At 62.0% G+C, this 16,457-nt stretch overlaps 1 protein-coding gene across 1 annotated transcript; it reads right to left on the bottom strand.

Annotated features, from left to right (window-relative positions):
• Positions 1-4,467: 4,467 nt before the first annotated feature.
• On the bottom strand, positions 4,468-15,903 carry CLIC1 (chloride intracellular channel 1). Its single transcript, XM_074970920.1, has 6 exons — positions 15,653-15,903; positions 8,154-8,263; positions 7,668-7,793; positions 7,134-7,240; positions 5,732-5,913; positions 4,468-4,644 (listed from the first exon to the last, which is right to left on the bottom strand). The coding sequence occupies exons 1-6, from the start codon at positions 15,689-15,691 to the stop codon at positions 4,483-4,485; spliced, it is 726 nt and encodes a 241-aa protein (XP_074827021.1). The 5' UTR covers positions 15,692-15,903; the 3' UTR covers positions 4,468-4,482.
• Positions 15,904-16,457: the final 554 nt, after the last annotated feature.

The following is a 16,457-nucleotide window of genomic DNA, read 5'->3' as shown; positions in this document are numbered from 1 at the left end:
GGAGACTGCGGGATTGTCCCAGCAGTGGGGTGGCCCGTGGGAGCCCCATCCCGTGTGTCGGTGTCGCGCTGCGGGGGGCGGAGGGAGATACACGGACCTGGGGGGCCCTGGGTTGTGGGTGTGAGGCAGGATGGGGGCCGAGGCCCCGCCCCCCCACACTGCAGGTCTCATCCCCACCAGCAGGGGGCAGAAGGGACCCTTACACCCCGCCCCGCCCCCGGGGTCATTTAGACCCAGCTCAGGGCCAGGGCTTAGCAGAGGTATTAACGCTCTGCCCCCGGGGGGCGTGGCTGGTCATCACACCAGCTTGGGGGGTGGGATCACACCCCCCATGTAACCCCCACCCACCCCCCGGGCCCTGCTGGTGCCCCTCACTCCCAACCCGCAGCCCCTGCTAGCCCAGCTGTTCGGAGACAACAGGCTCTGTGCCCCCAGGTCGTGCAAAGGGCGGCGCTAAGGGGCGCTGGCCTGCAGGGAGTGGGGGTGGGGGGCGCTCTCCTGGCCGTCAGTGCTGGTGCCCGTGCCCCAGGGTGGCACTAGGGGGCGCTGTGCTGCAGCGAGGGCTCATTCAGAGAGACACCCCCCCCAAGGGCAGGGCCCCCCCGTCTGCCCCCTTGCCCGAGGCAGGGCCGCCCTGGCCTCTCGGGGTTACGCAGGAAGCGCACCCGGGTCCAGACAGCCACACTCAGGGCCAGCTGGGATGGGAAATCGCCCCCCCCGCCCGGGCTATGTCTGGGCAAACCACGGCAGGAACCCCCCACCTCCTCCCATGTCCTTGGGCACCTACATGGGGCAGGGGAGAGACAGACTGTATCTCTTCTGGGGGGGGGGGCACTGGAACCATGAGGGGACACCCACAGACCTAAACGTCAGGGGGACCCCAGGGCTGGGCTAGCAGGGGGCTGCGGGTTGGGAGTGAGGGGCACTGGGGGTGGGGGGGGGGAAGGTGTTACAGCAGCCGGAGGGGAACAGGAGTTTCAGCGGGGGAGGGGTGATATCTTTGGGGATGGGGGTTCCCCCGGCAGGAAATCCCCATGGGGCCCCTTTTCCTGTAGGGTGATAAATGGATGAACAGCCCCTCCCCTGCTTCATGCTTCCTTCAACCTGCCCCCCGCCCCCAAGGGGAAATAGCTCATCTCTGACTCGCCTTCCTCTGCTAATTTCCGGCTCAGCAGATGGGACCCCCCCGGCCCCCACACCCGTGACTGTCAGGAGGGAAAAGGAAAAAGAATTAAAACAGACACAGCTGTGTGGGTGCCCCTCACTCCCGACTCGCAGCCCCTGCTAGCCCAGCCCTGCCCCCCCAGCTCTGCCGATGTCCCTCACTCCCAACCCACAGCCCCCTGGTAGCCCAGCCCTGCCCCCCGCCAGCTCTGCCGGTGCCCCTCACTCCCGACTCGCAGCCCCTGCTAGCCCAGCCCTGCCCCCCCCAGCTCTGCCGATGCCCCTCACTCCCAACCCACAGTCCCCTGGTAGCCCAGCCCTGCCCCCCGCCAGCTCTGCCGATGTCCCTCACTCCCGACCCGCAGCCCCCTGCTAGCCCAGTCCTGCCTCCCTCACAGCTCTGCCGGTGCCCCTCACTCCCGACCCACAGCCACAATTACAGGATACCGAACAGGGCTGAGCGCACGTGGCAAACTCTCCCGGCCCACTTGGCGAGTGTGTGTCATGTCCCCTCTAGCGCATGCTGTCCAAGGAGGATCGTGGCAGTGACCAGGGGGCTGGTGAGCGACGGGGCGAGGCCAACGCATCGCCGGGCTCTGGAGGGACGTTGATGAATTGCCGAGGGCTCAGAGAAGACGATTCGAGGTCTAGAAAAACCTGCCTCCACCAGAGGCTCCCGGCGCGCCATCGATTTCACGCTGCACAGGGAAGGTGACAGGCTGGCGGGATCCCTGCTCTCAGGACCCACCTGGGGAACGGATACATGGGAATTGGCTCTTCGCTCCAGCAGTGTCAGGGCGACCACTCCCCGTCAATAAATTGAGCTGGGGTGTCTCGTGGAGAGACCCCAGGGTCAAGCCAGGGCAGCCCTGGGCCCCACCTTAAACCAGGATGCCAGACAACAGCAGCGTCACCGGCCTTTCACTCAGCCTTCCCCAGCCCGCTGCTCGCCTAGGGCGGGCAATCGCATTGCAGCATTAATTGGCGGGCACTGGTCTTTCATTAGCAGCATGACAGTGGGGGAGGGTGCGATCGGGTGCCCCTGCCCCACCCCAGGGCTCAGACCCACAGGCATTCGGAGAAGGGAGGGACGAGGAGGTAGACAGACGCCGGACGGACGGACGGACGGAGCCATGAACACAGCCCTGGGCTTGGCCTTGCTGGGGGGGTTCCTCGCTTTGCCGGCTGGTGAGCGGGAAGTGCAGCCGGGCCTGGGATCAACTCCGGGCAATGGGGGGGTCGGAGATGGCATGAGCGGGTCAGGTCTCAAGCTCTGGCCATCTCAGGAAAACTCAGTGGGGGGCGGCGGGTCGGGAGTGAGGGGCACTGGCAGGGCTCAGGGGGGCAGGGCTGGGCTAGCAGGGGGCTGCGGGTCGGGAGTGAGGGGCACCAGCAGGGCTGGGGGGGGCAGGGCTGGGCTAGCAGGGGGCTGTGGGTCGGGAGTGAGGGGCACCGGCAGGGCTGGGCTGGGAGGGGGCTGTGGGTCGGGAGTGAGGGGCACCGGCAGGGCTGGGGGGGCAGGGCTGGGCTAGCAGGGGGCTGTTGGTCGGGAGTGAGGGGGCACCTTCCAGTCCCATTAATGGTTTCTTTAGTCACATGCTCTCAGGGCCGCTCCCTTTCATGTGGGTTGCGCTGCCCCCTGGTGGCCACTCTGGCCAATTGCAGCCCCTCCACAGGGACCAGACACCTGGGTCCTGTTCCCCCGCCCGGACGCCTGGGTTCACTCATTCTCCCCCTCCCCTCTAGGGGAGGCCTTGCACTGCTACACCTGCCTGTTCCCCACCATCGCGCCCCTGGACTGCCTGAAGTTCGTCACCCCCTGCGCCCCGACGCAGCGCTGCCTCACCTCGGTCGCCATGGGACGCAGAGGTCAGTCTTCGTGCCGCGGGGAGCAGGACACAGTGGTGCCTGTGGAACTCCCTGCTACTGGATTTCAGCAGTACATCAGGGAGCCAGGCGACCGGGGCAGACGGGCTCAGCGGGCTGAGCCGGGGTTCCTGGGTCAGGTTGATGGTGTCAGCGGTGGGATCCCCGGCCGCAGGGGGTGGGAAGGGGCAGGGGCTGCACTCGGTCTCCATCTCACGCCCTCCCTCCCCTGCCCCCCAGGTGCCCTGGAGCTGGTCGTCTATGAGAAGAGCTGTGGGGAGGCCAAGCTCTGCGGGGCCCGGGGGATGCGCTGGCTGCTGGGGGCCAATTTCACCTACTCCACGGCCTGCTGCTCCAGCGACCTCTGCAACGGAGGGGCCCGCCCGGCCTGGGGGGTACTGGGGATCGCCCTGCCCCTCGCCCTGCTGCTCTGAGACCCCCCCCAGAGCCCCTCCCCCCTGCCCGGGGCCTCAGTCCCTGACCCAGCTCTTAGAGCCCCCCTAGAGCACCCCAGCCCAGTCCTGGGACCCCTCCCGTCCTCCAGCAGCTCCGAGACCTTCTCTCTAACCCCCACACCCTGCCCCCACATCATCCCAGCTCCTTCTCAGCCCCACTGCCAGGGGTTCTGCCCCCTCCAAAATCCATTGAGAGACCCCTCCCTCCTCCCACCCCACGCCACAGCACCTGGGGCAGCTGGGAACCCTCCTCTTCCCGCTCTGTCCCCCGCATTGAAAGCTCCCAGATGCCCCCTCCAAGACTCTGACTCGGTCCTCTCAAGATCTGTGCCCCCCTACCCCCACCCAATTATGCTTGGGAAATAAAGAGTTAAAAGCCCCCCCCTGGGGGTGACTGATTGGAGGGGGGTGTGAAACTGGGGGGGGGGGGTTACAGAGTATTGGAATTGGTGGGGTGAGTGGGATCAAGTTAGTGATGGTTTCAAAGCTCCCCCTGGTGACTCTGCCCCACCTCCTTGTGCTAGCCAGGTGGGGCATCGAAGTGTCCAGCTACTTCGAGCCATGTGACTGCTGCCAACCAATCAGAACCTCTGAACCCGACCCCAAAACTGCCCCCCCAACCGCTCCAAGATTCCTACCCCCTGCGCTGGTCCTGGTCTCTCCCCCCAACACAGGCTCTGGGAGGGAAGCGGAGCCCTGCGCTGCTGTCCCGGACGCCAGGGTCCCATTCCTCATCCCCGTCTCCAGCCGCCTAGGGGTGAGGGCCCTGTGCTGCCCTCCCGGACACCGGGGTCCCATCCCCTCCCGCCGACTCTCAGGACTTCACCAAGGGGAGTTTTAAAAGTTTATTTAATGGGTTTCATATTTCAGCGTGAATCCCTCCCCCTGCCCCCAGCCGAACCGAATACAGACCCCCCCTCCCCCCAAAATCAGCCCCCCCCCTCCTCCGGGCTTGGCAGCCCCCATGCTGGGGTGGGGCCCCGCCGGGTCCCCAGGGCTATTTCAGGGTTTTGGCCACCGTCTCGTAGGCCAGTTCGATCTCCTCGGCGTCGGGGCAGGTGCTGGCGAACTCCTCGCGGGCGTAGGCATGTCGCAGGTACCGGTGGATGCCCTGCAGCGCCTCCGGGATGGTGAATCCCCGATATTTCTTACACACCACCTGGGGGGCACAGGGGGGTCATGGCCAGGCCTGCGCCCACAGAGAGCCGGGGACTGATGGGCCGCGGCCCGACCCACGGCCCCGCAGCTCCACGGCCCCACAACTAGATCCATGGCCTGACCGACCTGCGGCCTGACCCACGGCCCCACAGCCCGACCCACGGCCCCACAACTAGATCCATGGCCCCACGGCCTGACCCATGGCCAGCCCTACAGCTCCATGGCCTGACCCACAGCCCTACAGCGAGATCCACGGCCCGACCCACGGCCTGACCCACAGCCCAACCCATGGCCTGACCCACGGTCCTACAGCTCCATGGCCCGACCCACAGCCTGACCCATGGCCCCACAACTAGATCCATGGCCCCATGGCCTGACCCATGGCCAGCCCTACAGCTCCATAGCCTGACCCACAGCCCTACAGCAAGATCCACGGCCCGACCCACGGCCCGACCCACGGCCCCGCAACTAGATCCATGGCCTAACCCATAGCCAGCCCTACAGCTCCATGGCCTGACCCATAGCCCTACAGCAAGATCCACGGCCTGACCCACAGCCCAACCCATGGCCTGACCCACGGCCCCACAACTCCATGGCCTGACCTATGGCCCTATAGATAAACCCATGGCCCCGCAGCTAGATTCATGGCCCCATGGCCCGACCCGCGGCCAGCCCCGTGGCCCCACAGCTCCACAGCCTGACCCATGCTCCTACAGCTAGATCCATAGACCCACAGCCAGATCCATGCCCCACGGCCCTATAGCTAAACCCGTGGCCTGATCCACGGCCCGCCCCACAGATACAGACGCTGGTAAAAGATTGAGACGCGCCAGCCAGACCCACCGGCCGCTCTGAGAGCGCCAGCGCCGGGGGGAGTAAAGATCCGTCCCAGCCGGAGCCGTCGACACCGCCGGACGCAGAGTGGGCGAGGCCGAAAACCAGCCCCAGATCTCGAGCGACCGTGCGTGGCCCTGGGGCCAGCCCAGGGGAGACCCGCCCACCCCACCCCGCAGCACAGCGCCCCCTAGTGCCGGCCGCGGCGGGCAGCGGCGCCCCCTGGTGGCCAGCCCCGGTCCTGCGCCCCCCACCTGGACGACGTGCAGCTTGGGCAGCAGGTTGCAGTCGGCCAGCGTCAGCTCGTCCCCGTCCAGGAACTTGCGGCTCGAGGGGGTCTCGTCCTCGGCGCTCGTCTCGTCCACCTCGTCCGGCAGCGGCGCCATCAGGTAATTGTCCAGCACCTTGAGCGCCTTCAGCAGCCCCTTCTCCAGGGCTGGGCGGGGAGAGAGAGACTCGTCAGCAGATGGAGGACAGCCAATCAGAAGGGACGGTCATCAGCATGGGGCAGACAGAAAGGCAGCCAATGGGAAGCCAGGGAGATGGAGGACAGCCAGTCAGAAGAGAGGGTGAAGGAAGCGGGGTAGAAAGAGAAAGGGAGAGGAGGCCAATGAGAATAGAACCGAGACCGAGGACAGCCAATCAGAAGGGACGGTCATCGGAATGGGGCAGACAGAAGGGCAGCCAATGGGAACCCAGGGCGTGGCATCCAGCCAGTCACGAGAGGGTGAAGGGGGGGGAAGCCAATGAGAATCAATAAGGCGATATGGGGCAGCCAATCAAAAGGGGGAGAAGCTCACGGGAGCAGAGAGGCAACCAATCAAAACCCAGGGAACATGGGAGCCAGCCAGTGAGCATCAAGGTGAGATCGGAGGCAGCCAGTCAGAGGAGAAGGTAACCCGGGAAGGCCAGGGACGTAGCCAATGAGAATCTAGTGCAGATGAGGGGGGCACCAAGCAGAAGAGAGGGTAAACGAGGCAGCCAGTGAAAATCAAAACAAGATCAGGGAGATCCAATGGCTGACAGCGGCAGCCAATGAGAACCAAGGGGAGACAGGAGCGACCAATGAGAGACGACAGAGGGATTGTGGCAACAGCGAGAAGGAGCAAATCAGAACGAGGAGGGAGCCAATTAGAACAACGGGCAGCCAATGAGAGGACAGAGTGACTAAGAGCTGGAACCAATCAGAACCAAGGGGAGATAAGATGGCAAAGGGACACAACCAATCAGAACCGAGAGGAGACAGATGCCGCCAAGAGAGGGAGCCAATGAGAAGCAGGGGGTGATGTGGGGTGGCCAATGAGATTGAGGGGAAGAGAGACAGAGGGACCGACCCATGACAAGGGGCAGCCAAGAGAAAGAGCCAATGAGAACAAGAGAGAGATAAGTAGTGGCAGAGAGCCAGCCAATGGGAATGGGGGAGGGGGAGGTTTGACTGAGAGGCGGCCAATGGGAACAAAGTGGAGACAGAAGGGCAGCCAATGAAAACAAGGAGGAGATGGGGGACAGTGAAGGTTTGCCCATGAGGCAGCCAATGGAAAGACAGAGAGCGACCTGGGGCAGCCAATGAGAAGTGAGGGGTTTCCCCGCCCCCTCCCCCTGGCAGATTCCCCTTCACCCTTCCCCCGCCCCAGGGATCCCCCCTCTTCCGCTCACCGGGGTCTTGCGCCGGGTTCGAGTTCTTGATGTAGGCGGAGAACTTGGCGAAGATGTCGAGCCCGGCCGTGTTGGACTCGGGGTTACGGGCGGCCAACCTGGGGTACCTGGGGGGGGCAGTGAGAGATGCAGGCACGTGGGGTCCCCCCTCCTTTATTATCCACCCCCCAGAAGCCCCCTCCTCACACACACCAGCCACCCCCCCCCCACACACACACACCTCCCCTCCAGTCTCCGGAACCTGCCCCGATACCCCTCCCTAGTGACCCCCACACCTAGAGGAGCCCGCTCCCCCGCCCCCGAAAAAACAGTAAACACACCCCTCCCCCAGCCCAGAAAGCCCCTCTCCAGAGTTCTCAGATCCCCCCATTTCAGCGAACCGGTGAGCGGAGCTACCCACCAGGCGTGGGGATTGTTGCTTCCCCGGTGGCCAGTGGAACTCCCTGCCACATGACAGTGGTCCCATCCAGAGTGGTACCCTCACTTGCCCCGCACATGCTCCCTGCCATGCCGGACCGGCTCCTTGGCACATACTTGGGGGGGCACAGCACCTCCTCCAGGAACTCCTCGATCTTGTTGGTGTCGGTTCGGACCTCGGTCCCGTACATCAGGAAGGGGAGCTGCCCGCCCGGGCAAAGCTTCTGAACGGTGTCAGTCCTCCTGCAATGAGAGACGGGGGCTGCAGGTCGGGAGTGAGGGGCACCGGCAGAGCTGGGGGGCAGGGCTGGGCTAGCAGGGGGCTGCGGGTCGGGAGTGAGGGGCATTGGCTGAGCTGGGGGGCTGGGCTGGCAGGGGGCTGCGGGTCGGGAGTGAGGGGCACTGGCAGAGCTGGGGGGCTAGGCTGGGCTAGCAGGGGGCTGTGGGTCGGGAGTGAGGGGCACCGGCAGGGCTGGGGGGCAGGTCTGGGCTAGCAGGGGGTGCAGGTCGGGAGTGAGGGGCACCAGCAGAGCTGGGGGGCAGGGCTGGGCTAGCAGGGGGCTGTGGGTCGGGAATTAGGGGCACAGACCACGTCTCACCCACCTTTTTGTGTCCACCGTGGTGACGTTGAAGGTGACGCCTTTGAGCCAAAGCACCATGAAGAGCCGCTGGGAGAAGGGGCAGTTCCCGATCTTGGCCCCATCGCTGCCGGCCTGGCCCACAGAACAGAGGGGGCTCAGCAACCACCCAGTGCCCGGCCCCACCACCCCCAGAGCTTCCCCCTTCCCGTCCCCGTCCTGCCTCGGAGCTGCCACCCCTCCATGGGGCAGGGCTGCCCCCCACACCGTGTTGTCCAGGCTGCACTACCGGCAGCCACCACCAGGGGGCGCCCACAGCTATAACGCCTGGTCGGTGCCCTGCTGCAATACCAGCCTTGGCCTGAGCCCCCTGGCGATGCAGACCCCACGCGGGGGTGTGGCTGCAATACCGGCCGTGACCACCAGATGGCGCCCCCTCGCGATGCAGACCCCACGCGGGGGTGTGGCTGCAATACCGGCCGTGACCACCAGATGGCGCCCCCTCGCGATGCAGACCCCACGCGGGGGGTGTGGCTGCAATACCGGCCGTGACCACCAGATGGTGCTCTAATCCTGCCCTATAGGGACCCTGCAGAGGGCTCCCCTTTTGCAACTCCCCATAGCCCCCCTCAGCTCCCCCAGGGCCTGTGCTCCCCCCACACACACACCCCCTCCTGCTTGGTGCCATGGGTGTGTGGTGGGGACTGGATCTCTAGGGATATGGCGGGGGGAGGTGCAGCCCATGGGGGTCCAGGGAGTCCCTGACTGACATGCCCTCTCCTGCCAGTGCCTTGGGGGCTGTTGGGGCGGGGGGAGCAGCCGGAAAGGGAAGGGCCTGTGGGGTGAGGGGAAACAGGGTGTGGGGGCGGGGAGGAGGGGGTGTCTGGGAGCAGGAGGGGGTGTATAGGGTCAGGGGTGGGAAGTAGGGGGTGTCTGGGAGGACAGGGTGGGGAGCAGATGGGGTGTCTGGGGTGTGGGAGGGGATGGGGTGGGGGCAGAGAGGAAGGGGTGTCTATGGGGGGGCAGGGGGTGGGGCAGGGAGGCGGCGGTGTCTGGGGGCAGGAGGGGGTGGGGAGCAGAGGAGGGGATGCCTATGGGGCAGCAGGGGTGGTCTGGGGGGGGGGGCAGAGAGGAGGGGGTTTTGGGGCCTGGTAGGAGTGTGAGGTTCGGGGCAGGAGGAGGGGCACACATCTCTGGCTGTTGGGGAGGGAGTTGGCTGGGGGGCAGCACCCAAGGGTTAACCCCCCCACCCCCTCCAGTTCAGGGGGTCACAGAACACCTTCAGCCCCCAATCCCCACACACACACCCCCAACGCAGGGGTCACAGGGCCCAGCCAGATCCTGCTGCCTGTTGCCAACACCCACCAGGCCCCCAGCCAGTTGCCAGGGAGATGCCCGGCAACGAGCCCCCTCCGCCAGGTGACAGGCAGAGCCAGTTGCTAGGCACCTGCTTCACACCCGCCCTTTCTACCAGAACCCACAACCAGTGCCCTCAGGTACACCCGACAACCAGACCCAGCCGGTTGCTATGGAGATGACCACCCACCCCCACTCCTCCTGGCAACCTGACACACACAATTACCCCCACAAAGGGTGGCTACAGTGACACAAGGCCCCGCCCTGCTCAACTGGGCCACACCCACAGCCAGTTGCTGTAGAAACAGGTCACACCCACACACAAGGTGACAGGCATGATGGGTTGCCATGGAGAACCAACTCACAATGCCCAGTGATGGTTATTACAGAGACACACCCGCCCCTCCCTGCCACAACAGCTACAGCTGGCAAACACAGGCAGGGCTCAGGGGGAACCCGGACGCCTGGGTTCTCTCCCCAGCTCTGGGAGGGGTGTGGGGTCTAGTGGTTACAGCAGGGGGGGCTGGGAGCCAGGACACCTGGGTTCACGCCCCAGCTCTGGGAGGGGAGTGGGGTCTAGTGGTTAGAGCACGGGAGGCTGGGAGCCAGGACTCCTGGGTTCTATTTTTTTGAGCGACTACCTGTCTCCGGATAAGGGACGGGATGCGGGGCCTTCCCCATCTTGGGGCCTCCAGCTCCGACCCAGCCCCAAGGTGGGGGCCCGGCTGGCTGGGCGGGTGGGGGAAGCAGTGGGGGATGGGATCCGACTCAGCCTGGGTTTACCTTGAGCCAGGCAGTGGGAGGCCACCGTGGCTTTGGGAACGATTCATCCCTAGCCAAGTCCCAGAAGAGGAATTGTAGTGCTGAGCAGGGAGTAGCAGGGGCTGTGGGTCGGGAGTGAAGGGCACCGGCAGAGCTGGGGGGGGGGGGAAGGGCTGGGCTAGGCTAGCAGGGGCTGCGGGCTGGGAGTGGGGGGCACCAGTAGAGCTCAGTGTGTGTCATATGCCCTACACCGCAAAGAACTGCAGCGATTCCCCTTTGACTATCCCCTCCCTGCTCTCCCCTGTGGGTCCAAGCCCCCAGCATCCACCCTCGACCAGTCTTCAAACAACTAGAGCCCCGTGATAATGCCCAGCACCCCCATTTCCACCTCCTCTGGGCCGGCGGGCCCCATCCCCGCCCGACACAGTCCAAAAGAAGGACATGCAGGGCCTGTCCCTTTAAAACCAGCCCCACTGAGGGTTTTATAGGGAGACTCGCCCTTCCCAGGGGCAATCCACCCAGACATAGCCAGGAAACGTTGAGTCAACCCAAGGCAGGCTCTATACTGCTCTGTGGTTGGGGCCCGCTCGCCTCCTTCCCTGCAGTGATGTCACCCCAGGAGGTTCTTTTCCTCACGTTCCTCCACCCCCTTGGGTTAAATGGTTCCTTCCTCTAATTTCATTCCCCCCTCCCCGCCCCGGTCATGGATCTGCTGCGGGGGCGGGGGCAGCAGGGGGCGCTGGGGAGCGGGCCGGGGGGCTCAGCAGGGGGCCCTGGGCTGTGGGCTCGGCAGGGGGCTCTCCAGAATCAGGGCCCTGCCCCCCCCCACCAGGTGCTGCACGGACAGGTAATGAGAGAGGCAGTCCCTGTCCTGACGAGTTTATTGTCTACCTAGAGAAACCAGAGAGAAATAAGGATCCCCATTCAACAGATGGGAAACTGAGGCAGGGAGCAGTCAAGTGACTTGCCCAGGGTCCCCCCTCCTATGACTGGAGAGAGAACCCAGGAGTCCTGGCTCCAAGACCCCCCCCCCGCTCTAACCACTAGACCCCACTCCCCTCCCAGTGCCAGGGACAGAACCCAGGAGTCCTGGCTCCCAGCCCCCCTGCTCTAACCCAGCAGACCTCACTCCCCTCCCACACCAGAGTCCTGTTCTACCCGAACTAAAGTTACACTAATTTGCAGCCACTTTGAAATTCCAGGCGCCGCACCCCAGGGAGTGGGTGAGCCCAGCCCAGGGAAACCAGCCCTCAGCCCTGTTTGGATTTTAAACACACAAAGAAAATCTGGTCCGAGAACCTGCTCCAGGGGTAAACCACAGGAAACAAGGAGGGGGGAAGGAAAGCCAGACACAGGAGGGACTATGCACAGCTGAGGATAGAACCCAGGAGTCCTGGCTCCCAGAGCCCCCTGCTCTAACCACCAGACCCCACTCCCCTCCCCTCCCCTTGCCGGGGAGAGAACCCAGGAGTCCTGTTTTGTGTCCCTGCCCCACCCTGATCCAGACACACACACACACACACACACACACACACAAGAGAGAGGAAGAAAAAGATAGAAAGAGGGGAACAGAGCAGAGACTGAAAGAAAGAAAGAAAGAAAGAAAGAAAGAAAGAAAGAAAGAAAGAAAGAAAGAAAGAAAGAAAGATGCAGATGAAGCGGAGCAGAAGGAAAGGCCGTGGCTGCATTACTCAACTCTTGGGGTGCACAAAGCTCGTACAAAGTCTGGATTAAGATCTCCCGAGGGTGAGATTTGAGGGGGGGCTTCCTCCTAGGGAGGGGGATCAGAAGGAGAGGGAGAGAAAAGAGGAGTGGGAAAGAGAGAGGCGGTTTAACCGAGCCCGTACCCAAGCATGGCCCAATTAAACCGGCCAGAGAGAGACAGAACAAAAGACAGAGAAAGAGGGAAGGGGAGAGAAGCAGACGAGGAAAGAGACAGAGCCCTCGGCTGTGTAAACAGAAGCAGCCCCAGTTTGATTGTCCCAGGGGATCTTCAAACCAATTGAAAAGTTTTCCTCCTTTGAACTTTTCCCCAAATCAAATGTTTCAAACTGCTGGCAAAAAATGGTTCCCGCCTAATCATTTTTTTTTCCATCCTGGTTTTAAAATGTCCCCAATTTTGGGTGTTTCAAACCCTGCTCCGGGCATGCTGGTTTCAGAGCGGCTTTATTTCGGTTTAGCTTAGTCCAGTTTCTCAACACAGGCCTCGTTCACATGGGGAACTCGCTTCAGTGTCGAACAGATGTAGGTGATCCAGGGCCGCCCCCAACACGGATGCTTTAGAAGACCTGGTCGTGGTTTCATGTCACCCTACATGAGAGAGTTTAGTCTTTTAGCCGGATGTACAATTAATTCAAGTTGGCTGCATTCGAGGTAGCATCTCCAGGCTTACTCTAGCTTCAGAGAGATTGTCCACAGGACAAATTCACTCCCAAAATACCCAGAGCGGCCGGATTAGCCGCTGATCGGTTGTGCTGTTTCAACCCGAAGCCTCAGACTAGACCCAAAACAGCTTTCAAATCATGTGCGAATTTGCGACTTTGAATATTTTTCATTCCCGAATTGGGAGGAAAAGCCAAAATCTCAACATTTTACACGACCCGGAAATCTGACCAAAAAACCCCGCTTCCCGTCAATCAAAACATTTGGTTCATTTCAAAGTGTTTCATTTCAGTCTGGATCTTTTTAAAACTCCAAACTTCCAACGCAAAAGTCATTTCCGAGCAAAAATTGAAGCTTTTCATTCCAAGAATGGCAAAACCCGGGATGTGTCAACATTTGCCAGATTTTTCTCCCCTGACTTTTTCACCCCGGAATGGAAACGTTCATTGAAATCGATACTTTCACAAGGGAAATTTTTGTGCTGAGAAACTGGGTGTTCCCCCTGCAATGAAAAACGTTTCATGGAGAAAATCTCTTGGCCCAAGCCAGTCACAAGTAGCACCTCACTCAAGGGAAGATTAATCCAGGATTTACGAGCTTTCATTATAGTCGTGATTTTTCAACAGCTCTTTTTGCGTCAGAAAGTGTCGCTTTGTTGAAAACGTTGACAAAACAGGGTCAGTTTTGACAAATCGCCTGACTCAAAAAAACCAAAGCACCGACAAAAGTTGTCCAAAAGTTTTGTGGCTACGTGTTCGAAACAAAACAAATTCCGGTTTTATGATTCAAATCCGCTTTTTATCGGGACACGTAAGCTAATCAGACTGAAAGAGCAAAGACAATACTTCGATTGACCCAAACCGACCAAACGTTTGGGTTTTTTCATTCATGTCTGGTGGAAATTGCCACTTTTCTCTCTCGATTCAGGACTGTACAACTTTACAAAGCTCTAAGATATTTGTGGGCTGGGGAAGCCAGCATCCACCCACTTCAGCTGCATGTGGGGCAATTTCCAATCAGTTTCGAAGCGTCTCAAAGCAGTTTGTGTCAGAGCGAGGAGAAAGCGCTGTCAGACCAGGGCCTCACGTGCTATGCCGGGGGAATCCAGATCTAGCCAGTCAGATGGGAAATAAGGTGCAATTTTTTAACTGGGAGGGGAATGAAGCATTGGGACAACTTGCTAAAGGACGTGGTAGATTCTCCGGTTTTAATTCAAGACGGGCTGTTTATCTCAAAGATCTGCCCAGGAATTCGATGCAGGAAGCGCCAGGCCTGCATCAAGCAGGTGCTAGATCACAAAGATCCTCAAATCTAGGCCTTTCTCTGCCTCTCCGGGCGCTGGAAATTAACCTCCAGAAGTCCAGGTGCTGAATAAATGGGTGGAAGTCAACAGAGAGAAACTAGATCAAGTGGCTGGATCAGGGCTTGTGACACGCCATGGTTTTCGATTTGGGTGTAGGCCAGGCCGGAGAGAAACAAAACACACCGGCCGAGGGAATGAAAGCGATCCAGAAGAGGCCGTGTGTATTTGCATCTGGTGCTAACTTTAGCTTCTATCCATCTGACTTTCCCCCCCAGGCCAGGCCTGTAAGAGCGTCTTCCTCCGAGCCGGCTACATCCAAGCCACGCTTTGCAAACGTCTTTCAGGGATCTACACGCAGATTTGAGAGCGGGGCCAGGTCTGAGCCGGGGCGGCTGCAGCAGGTTGTTTAGTCCCAGGGTCATTTTGAAATGGTGGAGTTGGGGGGGAATTAATGCGGGGGGGGTCAGACAAAGCTTCTTGCGAGTCGAACGCCTGGCTGATGACGAAGGGGTTTCGTTTTCAACCCTTTCCGCGTCAGAGGAGAGGAAGGATGCAGGCCGCAAAGTCAGTTCCCCCCGCCAAAAAAAGAGCAAATCAACCGAAAAGCTTCGAATTTTTCTAAGCCACAAAGCTCGTCTGACCAGCCACGAATTCGGGGGACACGTCGGGGCCACCCATGCTGCAGTTTTCACACACGCCCCCCCCCCAAAATGTTGCCCCCCCCAAGAAGTTCACACAGCCGTGGTGCGATTTTGTAAGTGATCTATAGGGCTCCGGGCCAGGTCCTGTGGGTAGCTGTGGGATCTCGGTGTCCCACCCAGCTGGGGGCCACGGCATTTCGGGGCCGGCTGGCTGAGTGGGCCCGAGTCCGTTGAAGGCACTTCCCCAAACGTGGCGGACGTGAGTCTGCAGCAGGCACCGAGTGACCCCGGGAATGAGCGAAAGAACGAGGGGGGGGGGGGCAGAAAGGTGGGACCCGCCCAGAGGCAGGGGAGAGAAAACAGGGAGCAAGGCAGAGCCGGAGGAGGACGGTGGGAGAGGAAAGGAGGCAGAGGAAGGAAGGGAGGAGGGGGGAAGGGAAGGAAGGAGGGGCCGAAAAGGGGCCCTGGGAAGGGAGGGAAAGAGAACCTGAGCCAGGCGAGGGGAGAGAAAGGGGATGTGAAAAAGAAGAAAGGGGGCAAAAGGGTGTGAAAAGAAGGGAAAGGGGGTGTGAAGAGGGAAGGACCAGGGAGGGAGACAGGAGGAGTGAAAAAGAGGGATATGAAGAGAAAGGGGTGTGAAAGAAAGGAGGGGTGTGAAAACAAGGGAAGGGGTGTGAAAGGGGGCAAGAGGGGTGTGAACGGGGAAGGGATGGAGAAAGGAGGGGGGCAAAAGAGGAAGGGGTGTGGGAAGGAGGCAGAGAAGGAGGGAGTCGGAGCCCCCCACTCCAGGGGAAGGAGGAGGGAAGTAGAGCCCCTCTTTCCCCCCAAATAACCAGCTCCCCCGCCTTCTCCCCTCCCCAGCCCGCCTCCGCCCGGGGGGGGGGAATTCAGAGGGGCGAGGGGGGGAATTCAGAGGGGCGGGGAGTGAAGGGGGGGCTCTCTCCTCTTCCCGGACTTTCACTCTCCTGTGGCCCGACTCCCGTTGGGGAACAAGGGAGGGGCAGGCTGGGCTCCCCGCCGGGAAGGGGGGTCAATGCGGAGCAGCTCCGGATTTTGGGGAGCCCCCCACCCCCCGCTTACCTTGACAAACAGCTCCACCTGCGTCTGCTCCTCAGCCATGGCCCGGGGCTGGCTCCGGGGGGTGGGGGGGTTAGAAACGGACAAATCCCCCCCGCTCCGCGGCTCGGGTGCGTTTCAAGGCTCCCCCAAGGGGCGGGAAAAGCCGGGTCCGGGCCGGGGGGCGCGAATCGCCCCACTTCGGAGTCTTGCGGGCAACTCTCAGCGCAACACGGAGCTGATCCGGAGCGACGGGTCCTCCTCCGCCAGCCCCACCCAGGAAGAGAGTGAGTCACCGGGGAGGGAAGGGGGCAGGCTGGGGCGGAGGGGGGCTGCCTCTCTCTCCTGCCAGCCCCGCCCCCTTCCCTCTCTCCCCCCTCCCTCTGCCCCCCACCTACCCACTTCCCTCTCCTTCTGCCCCACCTGCCCACTCCCGCCCTCTGCTCCCCTCGCCACCTACCCCCTCCTTCCTGCCCCCTCTCGTTCCCCCGGCCCTTCCCTGTCCCACCCCGTCCGTCTCACTTCCCTCCCCTTCTTCCTTTCCCCTTCCTTCTCTCCCTCTGTCCTAGCTTCCCCCCCTCCTTCCCCTGTCTCGTTCCCCCTCTTCTCCATCCTCCCCCCCGTCTCACCCCTTCCCTCCCCCTGCCCCGTCCCCTCTCTCCGCTCCCGACGCCTCTTTCCCTTCACACCCGCGGTCCCTCCCTCCTTTCTCCCTGCTCCGCTCCCCCTTTCCCGGCTGCTCCGACGTTTCCTTCCCTTCCCGGGACAGACGGATGGTGCCAGTGAAATGCTCAGTGCCCCTCGGGAGCAGCCACAGACAGGGCTGCCC

Source organism: Natator depressus, chromosome 14 (genome assembly GCF_965152275.1).
Source record: "Natator depressus isolate rNatDep1 chromosome 14, rNatDep2.hap1, whole genome shotgun sequence".
NCBI classification, from domain to species: domain Eukaryota; kingdom Metazoa; phylum Chordata; order Testudines; family Cheloniidae; genus Natator; species Natator depressus.
The sequence above is the reverse complement of the archived record's forward strand: the minus strand, read 5'-3'. Positions and strand labels throughout refer to the sequence as shown.